At 36.0% G+C, this 17,040-nt stretch overlaps 1 protein-coding gene across 1 annotated transcript; it reads right to left on the reverse strand.

Annotated features, from left to right (window-relative positions):
* Positions 1–511: 511 nt before the first annotated feature.
* LOC120090315 (zinc finger (CCCH-type) family protein / RNA recognition motif (RRM)-containing protein) lies at positions 512–15,246 on the reverse strand. The gene is made up of 5 exons (XM_039047889.2): positions 14,848–15,246; positions 13,586–14,454; positions 11,180–12,403; positions 10,540–10,866; positions 512–1,189 (listed from the first exon to the last, which is right to left on the reverse strand). Exons 2-5 carry the CDS (start codon positions 14,363–14,365, stop codon positions 797–799), a joined length of 2,724 nt encoding a protein of 907 aa, XP_038903817.1. The 5' UTR covers positions 14,366–14,454; positions 14,848–15,246; the 3' UTR covers positions 512–796.
* Positions 15,247–17,040: the final 1,794 nt, after the last annotated feature.

Raw genomic sequence — 17,040 nt, forward strand, 5'->3', positions numbered from 1 at the left:
ATTTGGGTGATATGCTTGAATTATAGAAATTTATATTTATAAATAAGGCTAATATCAATAAGTTGTATCAATTTAACCATAAATTAATAATTGTATCAACTTAAACATTAAACTTTAGGAGTTGTATCAATTTAAACTCGAAACTTTAAGGGATTATCAATTCAAACCCTAATCAGCTTTAACCTTAAACTTTTATGTGTATATTAATTTAAAACTTGAATTTCCATCTCTCCCATATAGTTTTCAATTGCAAATCTCAAATAAATTGGTAAAATTTTAAGCTTAGATTTACACAACGTGATTTGCCAACATATATTCTCTTGGAAGGAAACAGAATTTTATTGATTAAATAAAATTACAAAATGATTCCCTATCCAACAGATTGGGAAGAAATTATGAAACAAAATTTGGGTTCTTAGCTCTAAGCATGGGACGGGAAAATATGGGATAGGAATTGTAATAGTTACAGTTAAAGGACAGTAATCTAAGAAATGAGTGAAATTGATACATATTTATTCTTTGATAAGAACCTAAAAATAATATTTGATTCAATCAACTATTTTTAATCAATTATCCTTGATGGAAGTCTGGAATCAGAGACTCCTTTTCTTTATACATGAATTCAGTAAGGGGGGAGGATGAAAATGGAAAACAAATTTTCACATTTGCTAAACCAGTTTTCCTGAACTAAATATTAAAGAGGGGGAAAAAAAGAAAATCCATTAATTTTACACTTAACTCGGCATGAAAAATGCTCCAAAAAAGAAACGCCTCCTAAACCATAAAAATGCTTCAATCATGTCTCTCTTTCTAGCACTGCCGAAACTTTACCTGTTTCTGAAGGCTCGTCACCGTCGTCTCGTGTTGAATTCTGGGATTCTGTGTCACATGGGGTTACCTTAAAAGGGATAATTTCTGGTTCGCTTTCAGGCTCCATGTCTGCATCTCGAGATGCGTTCGAAGAAGCACCACCAGGGTCTTCGTCACCAGACAGCCATATAAACTTCAAGTCTTGACCTTGCCAGGATTTGCCATCTTCAAATGCCCTTTCAGCTGAATGACGGGTTAAAAAAGTGACATTAGCTGAGCAGTTATTGGATGCATTCGAAATCCGATTACCATCTTCGGAAACTAGCTCCACAGTACAAACATCACCCAACGATGAGAAATGTTTCTTTATCACATCCTCCTACAATACAAATTATAACATGAAATTAGAATTAGGTTTTCTTTTTTAAGAAAAGGAAACAAGATTTCTCATTAATACAATGAGAAGAGACTAAGACTAACGCTAAGACAATACAAGACACTAGAGATAATGAAAGTATTGCAAATGATGACAAAAAACGACAATTAGAATGAGAAAAATAAAAGCAATCCGATTCAAATGTCAGCAAGAAGACGAGTAGAGCCCAAACAATATTCAACTAAAATTAGGTGAAAGATCGCCCAAAAAGATAGTATCGAAAAAGACGTTAATTCAAAAGGTATCCAACTAACGCCAAAGTGCACATAACTCGACTATAATTGGCATGTACTCCAACCCCTACGAGGTCCATATCTCCAATTGGACTGTGAAAAGAAAAGAAAAGAAAAACTAGCAAATTGTTAACATCAAGAATCTGAAAGCTATAAAAATTTAACAGCCCCTTTAAAGGGTTTTTTTTTTCACATATATATATATATATATAATATTAGTGAGTGTTCAGACCAGCTTATGCGCATCTCGAGACAACCTGCCTGACCCTATAACATTTGAGTGTCAAGGGAACTCGTAAGATATTAAATCTTCATTACATGAGGGGAAAAAAAACTCTTTCAAGTGACTTTTCACCCTAGAGGAGTTCAAACTTGAGCTGGAAGATATCATTCCCTATGCCAGCCCCCCATCAATACCGATGGGGGTCATAGAACAACAGTCCCTCACAATTTCCTATAGAGTTTTTCTAAACTTTTTCCAATCATGGAAAGAAATCTCCTTTCTGTAACAATAGAGCTATCCAAGTTGAGACTGATGTTCCCTAGATTCTTTTAAGTGGCTCAACAGAAATCATGCTTGGTATTTAATGTATGGGATGTAGGTTAAAGATGTTAGATAAACTTTTCTTTAACAACACCTCATTGGTAGATGAAAAGAAATAAAATGTTCAAGGATAGACCTTAAAGAGTCTTGAAAGAAGAAATTTCAAGAGAATTAAAGAAGATATTACAGGACGAGAAAGAGAGAGCAGAAACCAGAAATGAGATTCATCAGGTGAACTTCTGGTAGAATCGCAAACAAGACGTCTAATTTGGGCGTATTACGGTGGATAAAGTTCAAAAAGAAGTGTTCCACTATGGATTTTTCCCCAGCAGCTTGTGTACTATATTTCCTAGTAAGAGAAGGTGAAAATCATTCTCAAATGTTCTTTCATCATTGCTACATAACCTTTAAGAAGGTTTTTTTATATATATAAGAAACAGAGAGATATATCATAGACAAACGAGAAGACAGCCCAAGGGCAAGGGACCGAGAGAACCCTTCCCCAACAAAAAAGAAAAACGAGAACCCTTCCCAAGCAAAAAAGGAAACGCTAACACAACAAGGCCTTCCAATTTCTAATAATAATGCTCGGCTCTTGGCTAAATGGATTTGGCATTTCCATCTTGAAAATGGGGTTCTTTGGCATTGGGTTATTGCATCTAAACATGGAAATATATCCATAGACAAGTGGAAACATGTTGTGTATACTCATGCTTCCGTCAAGGTGGGTAACGGCAATAGCACTTTCTTCTGGAAGGATATTTGGATAGGTAATGCAAGCCTCCAACACCTTTTCCCCCGTCCATGCCATCTATCCCTCAAAGAAGGTGCCACCAAAGTCCCATAAGTTCCGCTGCCAAGAACACGCTCATTCTTCAGCTGTAGAGAGACTTTTGAATTGCGAGGTACCATTACGAGCTCAATATATACGAGTGTTATTCCATGAAATAACTCGAATTTCAAATCATTCACTTGCTTTAACTACTCATGCTATGGATGTGGGAGCATCAACTCCTAAATAGCTTATAGCTACCTATTTACCAGCTTTCATTTTTCCTTTTCATGTAAAGCATTTTTTTAGATCCTCTCATTTTCTTGATAAAAGCATGTTTTTTCATTTAGAAACAAATAATAAAGAACAGTTAGAATAAGATCTCGACTAAGAACAAGAGGCTCGGCTCTATGCAACTGCTCAACTAAGCTAACCTTTCCCTTTCAAAGATTTTTTTGTTTCTTTCAAACCAAATACTCCAAAGATTAGCAGAGGGAAATATGCATTGGGAGAGCACATAGGGCAGTGAAGTCTCCTAAGTCTGTGATTCAAACGAAACAGAAGAATCTTTTGAGAAAAGGAACTTACCTAGCCTATCCTAGATTCCTTTTTCTTAAAATTATAGATAATTTGGTGGTGACATGGTGTAGATGCTCCTCTTTTTCATAGCTATAGTTTTTCTTCCCTCCTCTCTAATTGAAGAGGTCTTTTGTAAACCCCCTCACCCATCTTTTGTAATTTCATACCACCAATGATATTCTTTCTTATAAAAGAAGAACCAATAGTCCAATAGTTTTAATCTTCCCACGTGGTCTGCCCGGCGGGAAAAAAAAGGGGGAAAAAACCTAATTTTCTTTTGAGCCCTCACCTTCCACAAAAAAGAAAAATAAAGGCGGGCTTGGGAGGGCAAAGCCACGCAAAAAGGAAAAAGAATGAGTAGTTGGAAAATATCACCAAAGCACTAGGGCTCCATAAACAGACATCCATAGAGCACACACAAATAAGTAAATCAAAGAAGAGATATGATGTAGTAGAATTAGAGTAAATCATGGTATCTTGGTCACATCCTTCATTGATTCATGATTCAGATTAGAATTAGTTTCCTTGATTAATTAGGATTAGGATTAGTTTCCTTGGCTAATTAGGATGAACAGGATCCAGATCAATTGTTATTTAATTCCCTATTGTTGTCTTCTTGTATTGATAACTTTTAATTCATAAAAAAGATTCATGATTTAATTCTTGGAGCGAGTTCAGGCTACATAATTTGGTATAAGAGCCAACATTGGCTGTCATCGGTGGAAGACTAAGAAACTCTTGGCAACACAAATTGTAAGAGGGAGTTTTGTGAGTTGTGCTCGTTGCCAAATAGCGCAAACCTAATAAGGGGTATCAAGGATAATGACCATCCCAGTCAAAATAGTCCAATGAGTGACTCATCACCAAGTGATAGTTGATGTGGAGCTGATCTGGCAAACTCCAAATAATCCTCTAGAAGGCGTTGCCAATTTTCAGGTGGTTAGCACTTGACCAATGCCTGTGCTCCACATAGCATAAATCTGTTGTAATATTCTGATTTATTATTATTTATTCTTTTATCCTTTATTCATTTGAAGTGTATATATTCGCGCCTGTATACCTACTTAAGGTAGGATTTTTGTAATACACAGTAATCAGTTCTGAAATATACTCATCAGAAGAAAATTCCAAAATCTATGTTTATCTTCCCTTTATCTCTTCTTATTTACCAGGGGAAACCTTTAAATTCAAGAAGAGCAAGAAGAATAGACCGGGAATGGAGTTCAATGATGCTAGAAGTTCATTCAAGACCAGAAATTACTCTCTTGGTTATAAAAACGACAAAGAAAGGCAGAATCCTATTCAAGAACACCTGTCACTTATTACTACAGTTATTCTGAACCTAACAAAGTAGTTAGTGTATCCTACATCAATCCTAAAGCACTGAAATAAATTTGAAATGGAGTAGCCAATCTTCATGGTATCTTGAAAATAATGATTCAAAATTTGGAACGGTTTTCAAGAAAATGACAAATTTGAAAAGACTAGAATTGAAAATATCAAGAGTAACACTCGTGAAATTTAAGAACCCAATCGAAGTTGTGAAAACATGGAAGAAACAAATGCAAAAAAAAATCTAGAAAATTCGAGACTTGAGTGTGAAAGAGTGATAAACAAACACGTTGAGATCCAAGTCTCAAGTGTGAAGGACGTTGTAGGCAACAAAGAAGAAAAATCAATTAAACAAACTCAACCTCAAAGTTGCACAACCCATGTATTGATGAAATCGTGAGTAAGAAACAAGATGGGATGATGGCACCTAAAACCCTATATGCAATCCTTTTCGAAGCAAAAGAAGTTGCAAACCAAGGTAGTTTTGTTGTTCTTTGTGAAAGAGACAAGGAGGAAAAATATGACCATTTTCGTCCCAATTTCCATCCCAACCCAACTTGTTTCAGTATTTTTCTCGACCCGCAATCTACACATTCCAACTCAAACTCTCATCCCTTCATTTTGGCCCCACAACTTGCATACCACCCCCCCCCCCCCCCACAAAATCAATCCAACCAAACCCATTCATTTTACACAATTAATTCAGCTCAGTTTCCACTTTGGAGAGATGAGAGCTTCTTTTGTTTAAATCAGCAGTTTTCTCCTAAAAGGCATATTATTATTTGTGTTCAATTGGCTCAAAAGATGAATTTCCAACGTATTTTGATGTCGAAGATGTTTATTTGTTTCTTTTTATAATATTCATTTTCTTTTGAATACAAATTAAGGTATCTTGGTCAATTAGGGTTAGGATTAGGATTAGTTTTCTTGGTTAATTAGGATTAGAATTGTGTTCCTCTAATGTTAATTTTGTATTCATAATAAAGACTTTGATTTAATTCTTAAAGTACTAAGACTACATCAAGATATCATAGGCTTCCAATTCCATAGAGACACATAAAACCAAAGTTCAAAGGACACCAACTACCCAAAAAGGGCCAAAAATGAGAAATCAACAATAATGTTATTTATTTATTTTTATTTTTTTATAAAACCAACAATTTTCATTGAGAAAAAAATGAAAGAATACAAGGGCTTACAAAAAAACCCAGCCCAAAAAACAACCCTTCTACAGAAAGGGTTTCCAACTACATAAGATGTGCCCTAAAGAGTAATTACAGAAAAGCTCTAAATTGAAGCCCACAAAGAAACATGAAAACCTCCCAAGGGGCCAAACTTCACTAGGGTCCCTATCCCTATCCCTAAACACTCTATTATTCCTTTCCCCCTAAATATCCCACACAACACACACTCTAGCAAACCACAAAAAACAACCTTTCTCTCTGAAAGGCGGATGGAGGAGGAACTCCCCAATCGTCGTATAAATATCCCTCTGGCTAGCTATTTGCACCTCAAACTCCTGCAGAAAATAACTCCACACAGATCTCACATACGAACAGTCCCACAAAGTGTGATCCAGGTCTGTCTCTGCCTTCCGACACAGAATACAGCAAAAGGACCCATTAACAAAGTCCTCTTCCTAACAAATCTATTCATAGTGTTCACCTGGGCCAGCAACACTTGCCACGTAAAGAACTTAACTTTCTTAGGACTCTTAAAGCTTCCAAACCGCATTAACAATAATGTTAATTTAATGCATTGCAACCCACGGCTACCCTTAATCTTTTTAGAAAGATTTGAAAGGCTTCCTGTCCAAGGAGAATCAAATTCCTCATAGGGAGCTTCTCATTCATGTCTCTAACACCATCGATAGACTTAAAGAACGCTGCCCATGGATATGTCTATCACCATCATGGTGCTGCCTATAGAAAAGAGAAAATGAGTCTCACAATCACTGGTTTATCAACTGCACCTACGTGGTTGCATATGGGCTGAAATTCTTCATGCTTTCCAATGGGCCATTGCTCAATAACTCTCAACGTTGGATCAACTGGCTGCTACTAAAGAACTCATTTGGGCTAACATCATTATTTTTGTTCTGCGGGAAATATAAAAAGAAAGAAATGCTAGAGTCTTCCCAAGACAAAGCTAAATCTCCCAAAGCAGTCCTTAACTCTGCTATATTTAATGCTTTTTTTGCGTAAAAATTTACCGGCCTTTAAAAGCCATGGTTTCTCTTACCTTATTACAAATTGGAAGCTTCTTTTGTATCCCCATAAACGACTCTCTCTCTCTCTCTCTTTTGAAAAGAACAACTTTCATTGAGAAAAAATGAAAGAATACACAAGTAAACAAAATACCAATCCACGAAAAAGGGAAATCCCATTACAAGAAATATAAAAAGAAAGAAATGCTAGAATCTTCCTAAGACAAAGCAGTCCTTAACTCTGCTATATTTAATGCGCTTTTTTGGATAAAAGTTTACCGGCCTTTAAAAGCCATGGTTTCTCTTACCTTATTACAAATTGGAAGCTTCTTTTGTATCCCCTTAAACGAGTCTCTCTCTTTTTTTTCGTTTTTTTTTTAATAGAACTTTCCTTGAGGAAAAATGAAAAATAGACAGACAAACAAAAAACCAGCCCACAAAAAAAGGGAGATCCCACTACAAGAAGGGACTCCAACTAAACAAGATCATATCAATCGAGTAATTACAAAAATCCTTCAAAATCGAAGCCCAATGAGACACATGAAAGCGAACAAGAGACCAATTCTCCCCAGCTTCCCTCTCATGCCCCTTAAACACCCTACTATTCCTCTCACCCTACAAAACCCAAACAATAGCAAAAACACTAGCAAGCCAAAGAAAATGCCCTCTCTCCCCCAAAACGGCGGATTGAGGAAGAACTTCTCGATCATCTCTCTAAAACCTCTGTGCCAAGCACACATCCAACCAAAAGTCTGGAAAAAGTAGCCCCAAACAAGGCTCACAAAATCACAGCGCCAAAGAATATGATCCAAGTCTTCCTCCGCCTGCCATCAAAGAATACAATAGAAGGGACCAAACCAGCGAAGGCATCATCCCAGCAAGCCTATCCAAAGTACCGATACGCCCGTGAAGAACCTACCAAGTAAAGAATCTAATCTTTCTAGGGATCTTAATCCTCCACAAGAACGAAAAAACCGACTCATTAAAGGATTAGGGCTCCAAACTCTCAAGAAAGACTTGCACGAGAACCCAGCTAAAGGATTAGGGCTCCAAACTCTCACATCTCGCCTCTCAAGACAAAAGGGATGACCCTCGAGGAGAGAGGAGGGGGATCACATCCGTCGTTTTCCTATTGGAAAGAGCACGACGGAACCCAAAGGAAAACGAAAAAAACTCCCTGTCCACACAAGAAAGTTGGCCACAAAATGATTTTTAAACGAGGACAGATGATATAACCTTTGCATATTTCATCAATTAATGAAATAGTTTCTTATAGATTAAAAAAATCACTTTTATTCCCTAAGCTTTCGTGGAAGTAACAATTTAGTCCTTGAACTTTGATTTGTAATGAATTAATCCATATACTTTCAATTATGTTACAATTTAGTCCCCGAACTTTTCTTTTATCAAGTTAGACCTTGCACTTTAAGCTTTGTAATAATTTAGTCCCTATCATAGAAACTAGTGTTAAGATTTAATGAGATTCCTTGCATAAATAAATCAATAAACTAATTAGGTACTCAAATATTTTTATAAAATACAAAGTTTACATCATAAAATAATAAAATCTGACATCTAAATTTGATGAAATTTCCTTAGGGACTAAATTGTTACATACAAAAGTTCAAGAACTAAATTGAAAATTGGAAATAGGGACCTATGAAGCACAGATACAGATACAAGATATGTAGGCTACGACAAAACGTCAATTTCTAAAAAACTAAGATATAGATATTTTGAGGATTCGGTTTAAAAGAAACCTAGGATATATATAAATTGAACATAAAGATACTAAATGCAATCCACTTAAAAACATAAAATGTCAAGTTAATGACAATAATACAATACAAAAGGCAACAACAGAGATATTGAAACATAATAGTTAATAAAATACAATGGAGATTGGTGGCCACCGGAGTCTTACGAAGATAAACAACAGAACTTCTTCACTGAATTATTGAAAATCAAGCAGGTTATTTTTTACGTGACTTTGTGAGCACTCAAGCGTGAAGATGAAGATTACATGATTCCATGGTTAGGTTTTTTATTTCTTTTTCTTTTATTTTTGGATTGTGGTAGTGGGCTTTTTAAATAGTGCCTATTTTTCTCTTTTTTTTTTTCCAACAGATCTTGATAAGATCCACTAAGTTAAAGAAAATTATGGGTTCATGGTTGAACTAGCTACTTAATACAAAGAGCTGGAACTTGGACCACTCAAAAGCCTACGTTTGTAAGTGGTAGATCATTTTTCTCAGTTTGCCTTTTCCAATCATCATTGAAAAGTCTCCTTCGCATCATAATCATCCATTATATTTTCAAGAAAAACCTAGATAACTACATATCCAAACTTGCTTCCACCAAAGCAAAAGAGTTATCAGGGTAAAACAAAACTTCTTTTTCTTTTTTTTTCTTTTTCCCTTTTCTGCTAAGAAAACTAATCTCATTAGGAAGAATGAAACATCAAAATTGTCACTTCTGCGGAAAGGACCACCAAGCTCTAGGGCGGGTAAGAGATTGATGCAAACTATCAAATGATTTTAAAAAATATATAAATGAACTGTGATACACACATAAGGGTTCTTTTTATAAAAGAAAAAGCAAGATCACCTTTGGAGTACACTTGAAACAAAAAGGTATTTGTTATGATTTAACTTTTAAAAAAAAAGGAATCGAAAACTTTATTATATATAACCAATGTTAAAGGGTATTTTGTATAAAGACCTTGATCAAATTCTTCGAAGCCATGACTTTGCTAATCAATTTCGAGTTGTTTCTTTGAGGTATTTGGTTTTTGGTTTGCTAAGCACATTGGATGCAGAGAGATGATCTAGGGATCCTCCCTCCCGATAAAAGGGTAGGTTTCTATGACAAGTCAATGTTTGTGCAGTTTTGTGAAGACTCTTGGGAGGGAAGAATAATAAGAACCCTAGAACAGATGACAGGAACTTGAGTGATGTTTGGTCCTTCATGAGGTCCTATCTTTCTCACCGGGTTTTGGTGACGAAATCTTTTGGAAATTATCCTTTAGATTTTATTTTCCTGGATTGGAGACTCTTTCTTTAGTCCTGTTGGTCCCATCTTTCTCTTAGGGTTTTGGTGACGAAAACTTTTTGGTAATTATCCACTGGATCTTGTTTTCTTGATTGAAGACTCTTTCTTTAGTTTGGCTCTCTTTCCATGGACTTGGTTTATTAGTTTTCCCTTGTATATATATATATATATTGCATTTTTTTCTCAGATTTTCATTAAAAATAAAAATAAAAAATAAAAAATACTAAACAAAACTATTTATGGATTTGATTGAATATCAATCATAGTCCCTTACCTTTTTTTTTGGGGTGTCCTTGGTGAACATCCTTAAAGGGAAAACCAATTTACTAATAATACCATCCTATGATAAAATATTAGTAGACACCTCAAATTGTCAAGCTACCCAAAAAAAGAAGATATAATCCAATGAGTCTATAGCATCATCTAAGAGGCTCCAAAAACTTACTAATGAAACTATCTTTTTTTTTTTTTTTTGGAAACAAAAACAAGATATTTCATTGAATTAAACAATCACAAACGGAACTAACGACATTATCACAAATGGTCTTGATATAGAGGAGGGATGGTAAGACATACATTGGCAAAGTCGACCGATAAAGGAGGAAGAATCTTAAATCCAGTCAAACAGCTACCCAATTTCTCTCCATCAATATCAAAAGGTGCTTCAGTTGCCAATGGATGAACAGGCTCAAACTTTGAGGATTCCTGTTGTACGATAGATGTGGTTGCCTCAGGGCAAGGGTACTCAACATGCTCCCGATTCACCTCAGTATGTGGTGATGCCAAAGCAATACCAGAATCACTGGCCTTTGGAGTAACAAGTTTACTAGCGTCAGCTTCTATTCCCACTTTAAGTCGCTTTGCAGAGGACCCAGTGACTGCTTCGGCTTTATTTCCTGTGGCCTGCATTGAGAAAAAAATAAAAATAAAATAAAACAAATGGCAGATTGGCTTGCAGTATATGATACACGAGACTAGTATTGCACTTTTACAGCAGGGTGTCTATACATGGAGATAAAAGCCAATAGTTAAGGGGTAATTAAAAAAGTTGTCATGATATAAAGCTCTAAATGCTATTTTCCTGGCAGGGATTTTCTTTCTCAACTTGTATTTATTTTCTCCCCTTGTTCCTCCAGCAGTAGAGGCAATGTCTTAATAAGAATGGTCTCCTGATCAAACATGTATGGTAACTAACTTATAGGGGCTGAAAGTTTACCTGTTTTTCAAGTTTATCTAACTGGCGTCTAAAATCATTCCGCTTCATGTCTAGCATTTCTTGCTTCTTCCGGAGTTCCTCTTTTAACTGTTCCAAATTCTCTAATTTCTTTTGCAAAGGAGAAGAAACCTTGGGGCTACTGAAAGCATGAGAGTGATCTGGGGCAGCTGAAGAAGATTCCAATGGATGGGAAATACTGCCTTTTGAAGTGGAAACCTGGACACTGTTCTTTCCTTTGACAGCAAGAGAAGGCAGTGAAGCGGCCGCAATATGACGTGGAGGAACATGAATACCATTATTACTGCTTACACCATCATCAGGGATGCTGTCACGATTAGCCCACCAAAGTTTGATAAAACGATTGCCCATAACAGCATCAGGTGACTTTAGAGCAGCTTCTGCCTCTTCCCTTTTTGAGAACTGAACAAAAGCGCGTTGACTATTTGCTGGAATATAGATGTCAATGACCTCACCATATTTGTTAAAATGAGATAGAAGTGTCTCTGTTTTGTTGCTCTGTAGTGGAATCCCATTGACAAACAGAGTACGCATTGCTTTCTGAGATGGTTTGCGCATAGTACGCATCGCATTGGCATCACTCTGTGCCTTGATAGATAAATCTCCTGCTTTAGTGTGGGCGTCATTCTGAGCCATGTGCTTTTGTTGATGAGGATTTCCTGGAACACTAGCCAGTACCTCAGTGTGTTCCTTCGTTTCATTATCAAGACAACCAGAGGCATTTACTGGATCAGGTTTCCCTTTCACATCTTGTCTATTCCTCGACCCAACTCTACCCCAGACAGACGAACTAGTGACCTGTGCACCACTAGTTGCAGCAACTCTGCTAGTGCATCCATTATCACCAGCATCACATTTCCTAACCTGATTCCTATCAGAGGGATCGTCTCCCATCAAGGATTCAACTTCATCAATCTTTGATGAATGCATGCCTGAGAGTGCATTTGGTTTCTCAGGACAATTGTTGTTCCATAGAGGTTGATCGGGATCATACAAGTCAGCTTCAGCTGCACTAGCAGAACCTGAATATACACCATGAAAAGGCAATGAGTCATCTCCTACAGCAGGCTTGATATTTTTTCCAAGCAATCCTTTGCCACTCATTACTGACGTGGAAGATGTGCTAACTGCAGGCAGAGATCCCGTAGTTTTCCCCATTAGGTGTGCATTTGGAAGCGACAAAGGAAGGTTAAATTGAGAAAGACTCTGCAAATGTAAAAGCATACAATTCGTTAGAAATTGATATATGGTTATTAGTTATACATCAAAACCATAAAGAAATTCCTTTTCAAGTAATATATAGACCAGAAACAACCCATAAGGAATTATTGCTTATACACTATACAATAAGGTTCGGCTGAATAAAAAATGTAAATGGAAAGGAAATTATATTGTTCTGAAAATTTTTGTCCGATATCTAGCAATTTATGAATATAACTTAAAGTTTGGCTAGTTTTAACAAAAATTACTTACGCAAGGAACTAAACCACTTCCTTTTAAAAATATATATATTAAATGAAATTATTTATGGAATTTCAAATTTTATGGGGAAACGAATAATTAGTGGGACATTTAAATTTATGGGAAATAATTATACAAGTTCTTTATATTATTAAAATGAAAATGATAATACTAATTAACAGAATGAACAGTATAATGAACAAAATGAACAATGAAGTGAAGCAAGCAGAGGTAAATCCCTCTCCTACTTGAACACAGAAGAAGAGGAAAAATGGGGAGAGAGAGAGGGGGGGGGAAACAAACAAACAAACAAACTAGAATGGCTAATGGTTTTCTACACATGCAAAGCACACACTAAATTTTCATGAAGAAATGATAACTTGAATTTCTAAAGCAAATACAAATAACAGTCATGCCAATAGTTTTAACATATACTTTAATGTGGGATTTAAAAAGAAAATTATACAGAGACTAGAGCAAACAGAAACACAAGTTTCCAAAAATTAATCCCGAAAACAATTCACTTTACATTTTTTTTAAAAAAAAAGCTACACATCAAGAAAATCCCCACAGTTTGGGTGGGGTAATCCCAAGGTAAATTTGGATTAAGAATTTAATCTCTGAAGTTCAGACCAAAGATAACAATATCATTCTAATGAAGAAAACTTGGAATCTAAAAACACTAAGATCGATGCTTCTGGTAACTGGAAGTACCATGGAGAGATATAGCCAGAACTCTATAAGTTATGCTCTATAGAATTTAAGGGGGGAATTGACAAGTATACAATCAAAATGGTGTTAAAAAGTTTCCTTAAAAGATGCAATGTGACCTGAATGGCCCTTGTGTAGGAGTCCAAACAGATTACAGATTCATTCTATACAAAGGTCAAGCTCAGTCAAATACAATAAACTGGGTGATAAACATACCTGAACATCTTCAACTACAATGCGGTTAATACCATGCTCCATAGGGCACATGTCTCCTCTGAGGCAGAATCCTCGTTCCTCAAAATCTCTACATCTCTGGCGAGGCATGCCTATGTTTAGAGGAGGGTTGATTGGAGGTCTAAGTGTGCCCTGCAAACCAATGGGGTGTATCGATTCTAGCCCACTATTTGGAATTCCTGGTATTAACCCAAATGCATTCCATGGTGTTGTTTGTGCAGTGGAAACACTTGGTAAACCCCTTCCAGCAAATAGACTAGGAGGAAAAGACCCATGGTGAACAATCTGGGAAGCAATATCAACAGGACTAAACCTTGAATCAAACTGGTTCCAAGTGCCAGACTCCCTTCCTCTTCCCCTACCGGAACTAAGGTCACCTAAAAATGTCTGGTTTGCCCTAATCCTTTGATTGAAATCCCCAGCCACTCGAGGACCTGGCACTGCACCCAAGCGTCTTTTATCAAATTTCCCAGGGGTGTCTTTCTCGAGAGTGGGAGTATTGAAGGATTTCCAAGCTTCATTGGCTTGAGAATCATTGTCCCTAAAACTACGTCCGTTTTCAAATGGTTTACTACGCTTTCCATATGGCCTCAAAACATGTTCATGCGTATCTCTTTCCAAAGACTGAGAGCGTGTTTCCCGCCTCCTATGCTTATGGTTGCGATCATCATCTTCGTCATCACTAATATCCTTCTCCTCCGGATCACTAACATAATCAGATGAAGAAATTCCTGGCTTAGAATATGAAACTTTAAGTTCCATTTGACTCCCAGAAACAAAACCCGAATGATCCCTTATTGCTTAAAAGAGCCTCTTGTATCCAGAACTGGAATCACTATAATGAGTAAAACCTAACGGAGCAAAGAAAGAAAGAAATCAAATTAGCCTCGAACTACGAGAACAATATACAAGTATACACAGCTAGACTAAAAACCCTCCCACCAAATACAAAAAGAATCAATTCAGCCGCATTCATTGATCATTTATTCCCTAATGAAACACGAAGTACACTAGTAAACAGCTGAATATCATACTTCAAATAATCCAGCATCGAATTGGTCCCGTAAATCCCAATAATCCATCACTTCAATGGCGAACTAATTATACCAGAACCACAACAGTTCAAAATTCTCCAAGTACGAGACAAAAACAAAGTCGCAGAAACTAAAAAAAACAAACAAAAGAGATAATGATAATAACAAACAAACACAAGGCAGTAAAGAAACAACAAACGAATAAGTTACCGAATATTCTCAGAGGAATTGATCAAAAAGCGCCTCCAAATGCTTGAATTCAGTCAGAGCATGGAAACTCGTCTATGCAATTAGCGGAGAGCAAAGCAAGAAGAGGAAATGAAGGGCATTAGAAGAGGAACAGAGCCGAGGGGAGAAACAAGATCGTTGTATGAAAAAACCGCCGGCGTTAAGCGATTCAACGGAGGTCCGGCGAGATAGAGAGAGAAATAGAGGGCTTGAGGGTTTCCTTCGCAACCCTGACTTCGTATATGGCCCCTTCGGAGTTGTGAACAGCAAACGGGATTCTAGACCGAGAGGAAGAAAGAGAGAGAGAAGAGACGACGATTGTACCATACCAAATAATTTTAGGAAAAATTACAAAAAGAGAATTTGAGATTGCTAAATTACATTTTTCTCCCATTGTAATTTGTTATTTATGTATTCGCCCCATTTTGCCGGCTGGCCCTGGTTTTTGTAGTTAAATGGGCCGGGAACATGGACCGTTTGGGAGATTAAGAAAGGCCCAAAGTCTTAGGAATGTGGGGTTCTTAGTCGTCAATTGGGGCTAATGAAATGGGAAATTTTCGAGAAAAATTGGGGCGACTATACCGAACATAGTTTAATTGAGGGTTTCTAGCCATATAACTTTAATTATAATCTAATATTACACTTATGTCTGTAATTTTCCATTTTTTCAGAAATATGGTGAGCTTCATATTTTCAAAAAAGTAAGTTACTTAAAAAATATAAAAGAGGAAAAAAACTTCATATCCTGCACACGCTTCATTAATGATTTCTTTTTAATAATTTCATTTTTCTCTTTCATCTTTTCATATCTAACTAACACTTCATCTTCTTCGATTTCTCTCTGAAACTCTCTCTCTCATCTTTCCGTCGTCGCCTCCCTCCCTCCGTCCACCTTCCCCCGATCGACGACGCGCTTGCCAAGATCCAGTCGCCGCCTCCCTCCTTTTGCGCCACTAACCAGTTGTTGTCGCCTTCTTCCTCAAATCCAACACGTGGAGCGAATCTTTCGACGCGGGGCAAGCAGATCTGGTGCATCTTCCAATGTGTGGCGAGCAGATCTGGCACAAGATGTTTTTTTCTAGCGTCGAGCTAAGAGATCCGACATGGGGTGGTTTTTCTGACGTAGGCAAGCAGATCCGACGCGGGGTTATTTTTCCAGCGTAGGGCGAGCAGATCCAACGCAGGATGAACTGTCTACGTGGGGTTTTGGATGATGAGAGTCGACGGTGATATATATTGTGTTTTTTATATATATATATATACTATGATATATACTATCATATGAGGATTTTTTTTTATATGTATTGTCGTATGTTGATTTTTCATATTCGATGTATATGTGATTTTTCGATATATACTATGATATACATCTTCTGTTTTTTATTGAGACTTTATTTATTATGGTATATACACTAATATATATTAAACACTAAGTTCATTTGTGATTTTTATATATTCGTTTCCAATCTTACTAGTATACTTCATATATTGTTTATAATATTTGCAAACATCTAAGGAAAATGTTCTAACGTATATTTAAAAATAACCATGAATCTAAACTATGGTATATATATATATAAATCATTTTACTAGTATATTTAAAATTACGTTGGAATATTTAAAAATGTTTTACCATTTTACCAATATATTTTATATATTGGTTTGAATACTTGCAAACATCTAAACATGTTCCAAGGTATAGAGACATACATATCAGAGCAACATAATATCGATACTTAATTAGAAATACATATATATCACAATACTTGGGATATATACATCAAATAAACAATTAAATATATTGACATACATATCAGAACATATTTGAGTTCTAAGGTATATTTAAAAATAACCATGAATATCTTGATAGATATCAAATATATTTACCAGTATGTGTCATATATTTTTTAGAATGTTTCCAAATAAACAATGAAATATATTACATGCACAAGTGAACAATCAATGAAATATTTCGCATAATATCAAAAATCAACATGAAAAACAAAATGGTGATTTATGTAAATAATTAATCAATCTCTAATTTATATATTATGATATATTTCATATATTTGTTCTAGGGTATATTGTAAATAATCATGAATCTCGAAAAAAAAAATATGTGAAACCAATGAAAATAGAAAATAGAATTTCATTAAATACATTTTCTCTCTCCGA

Source organism: Benincasa hispida, chromosome 11 (genome assembly GCF_027475165.1).
Source record: "Benincasa hispida cultivar pf3 chromosome 11, pf3_genome.v1.1, whole genome shotgun sequence".
Taxonomy (NCBI): Eukaryota; Viridiplantae; Streptophyta; class Magnoliopsida; order Cucurbitales; family Cucurbitaceae; genus Benincasa; species Benincasa hispida.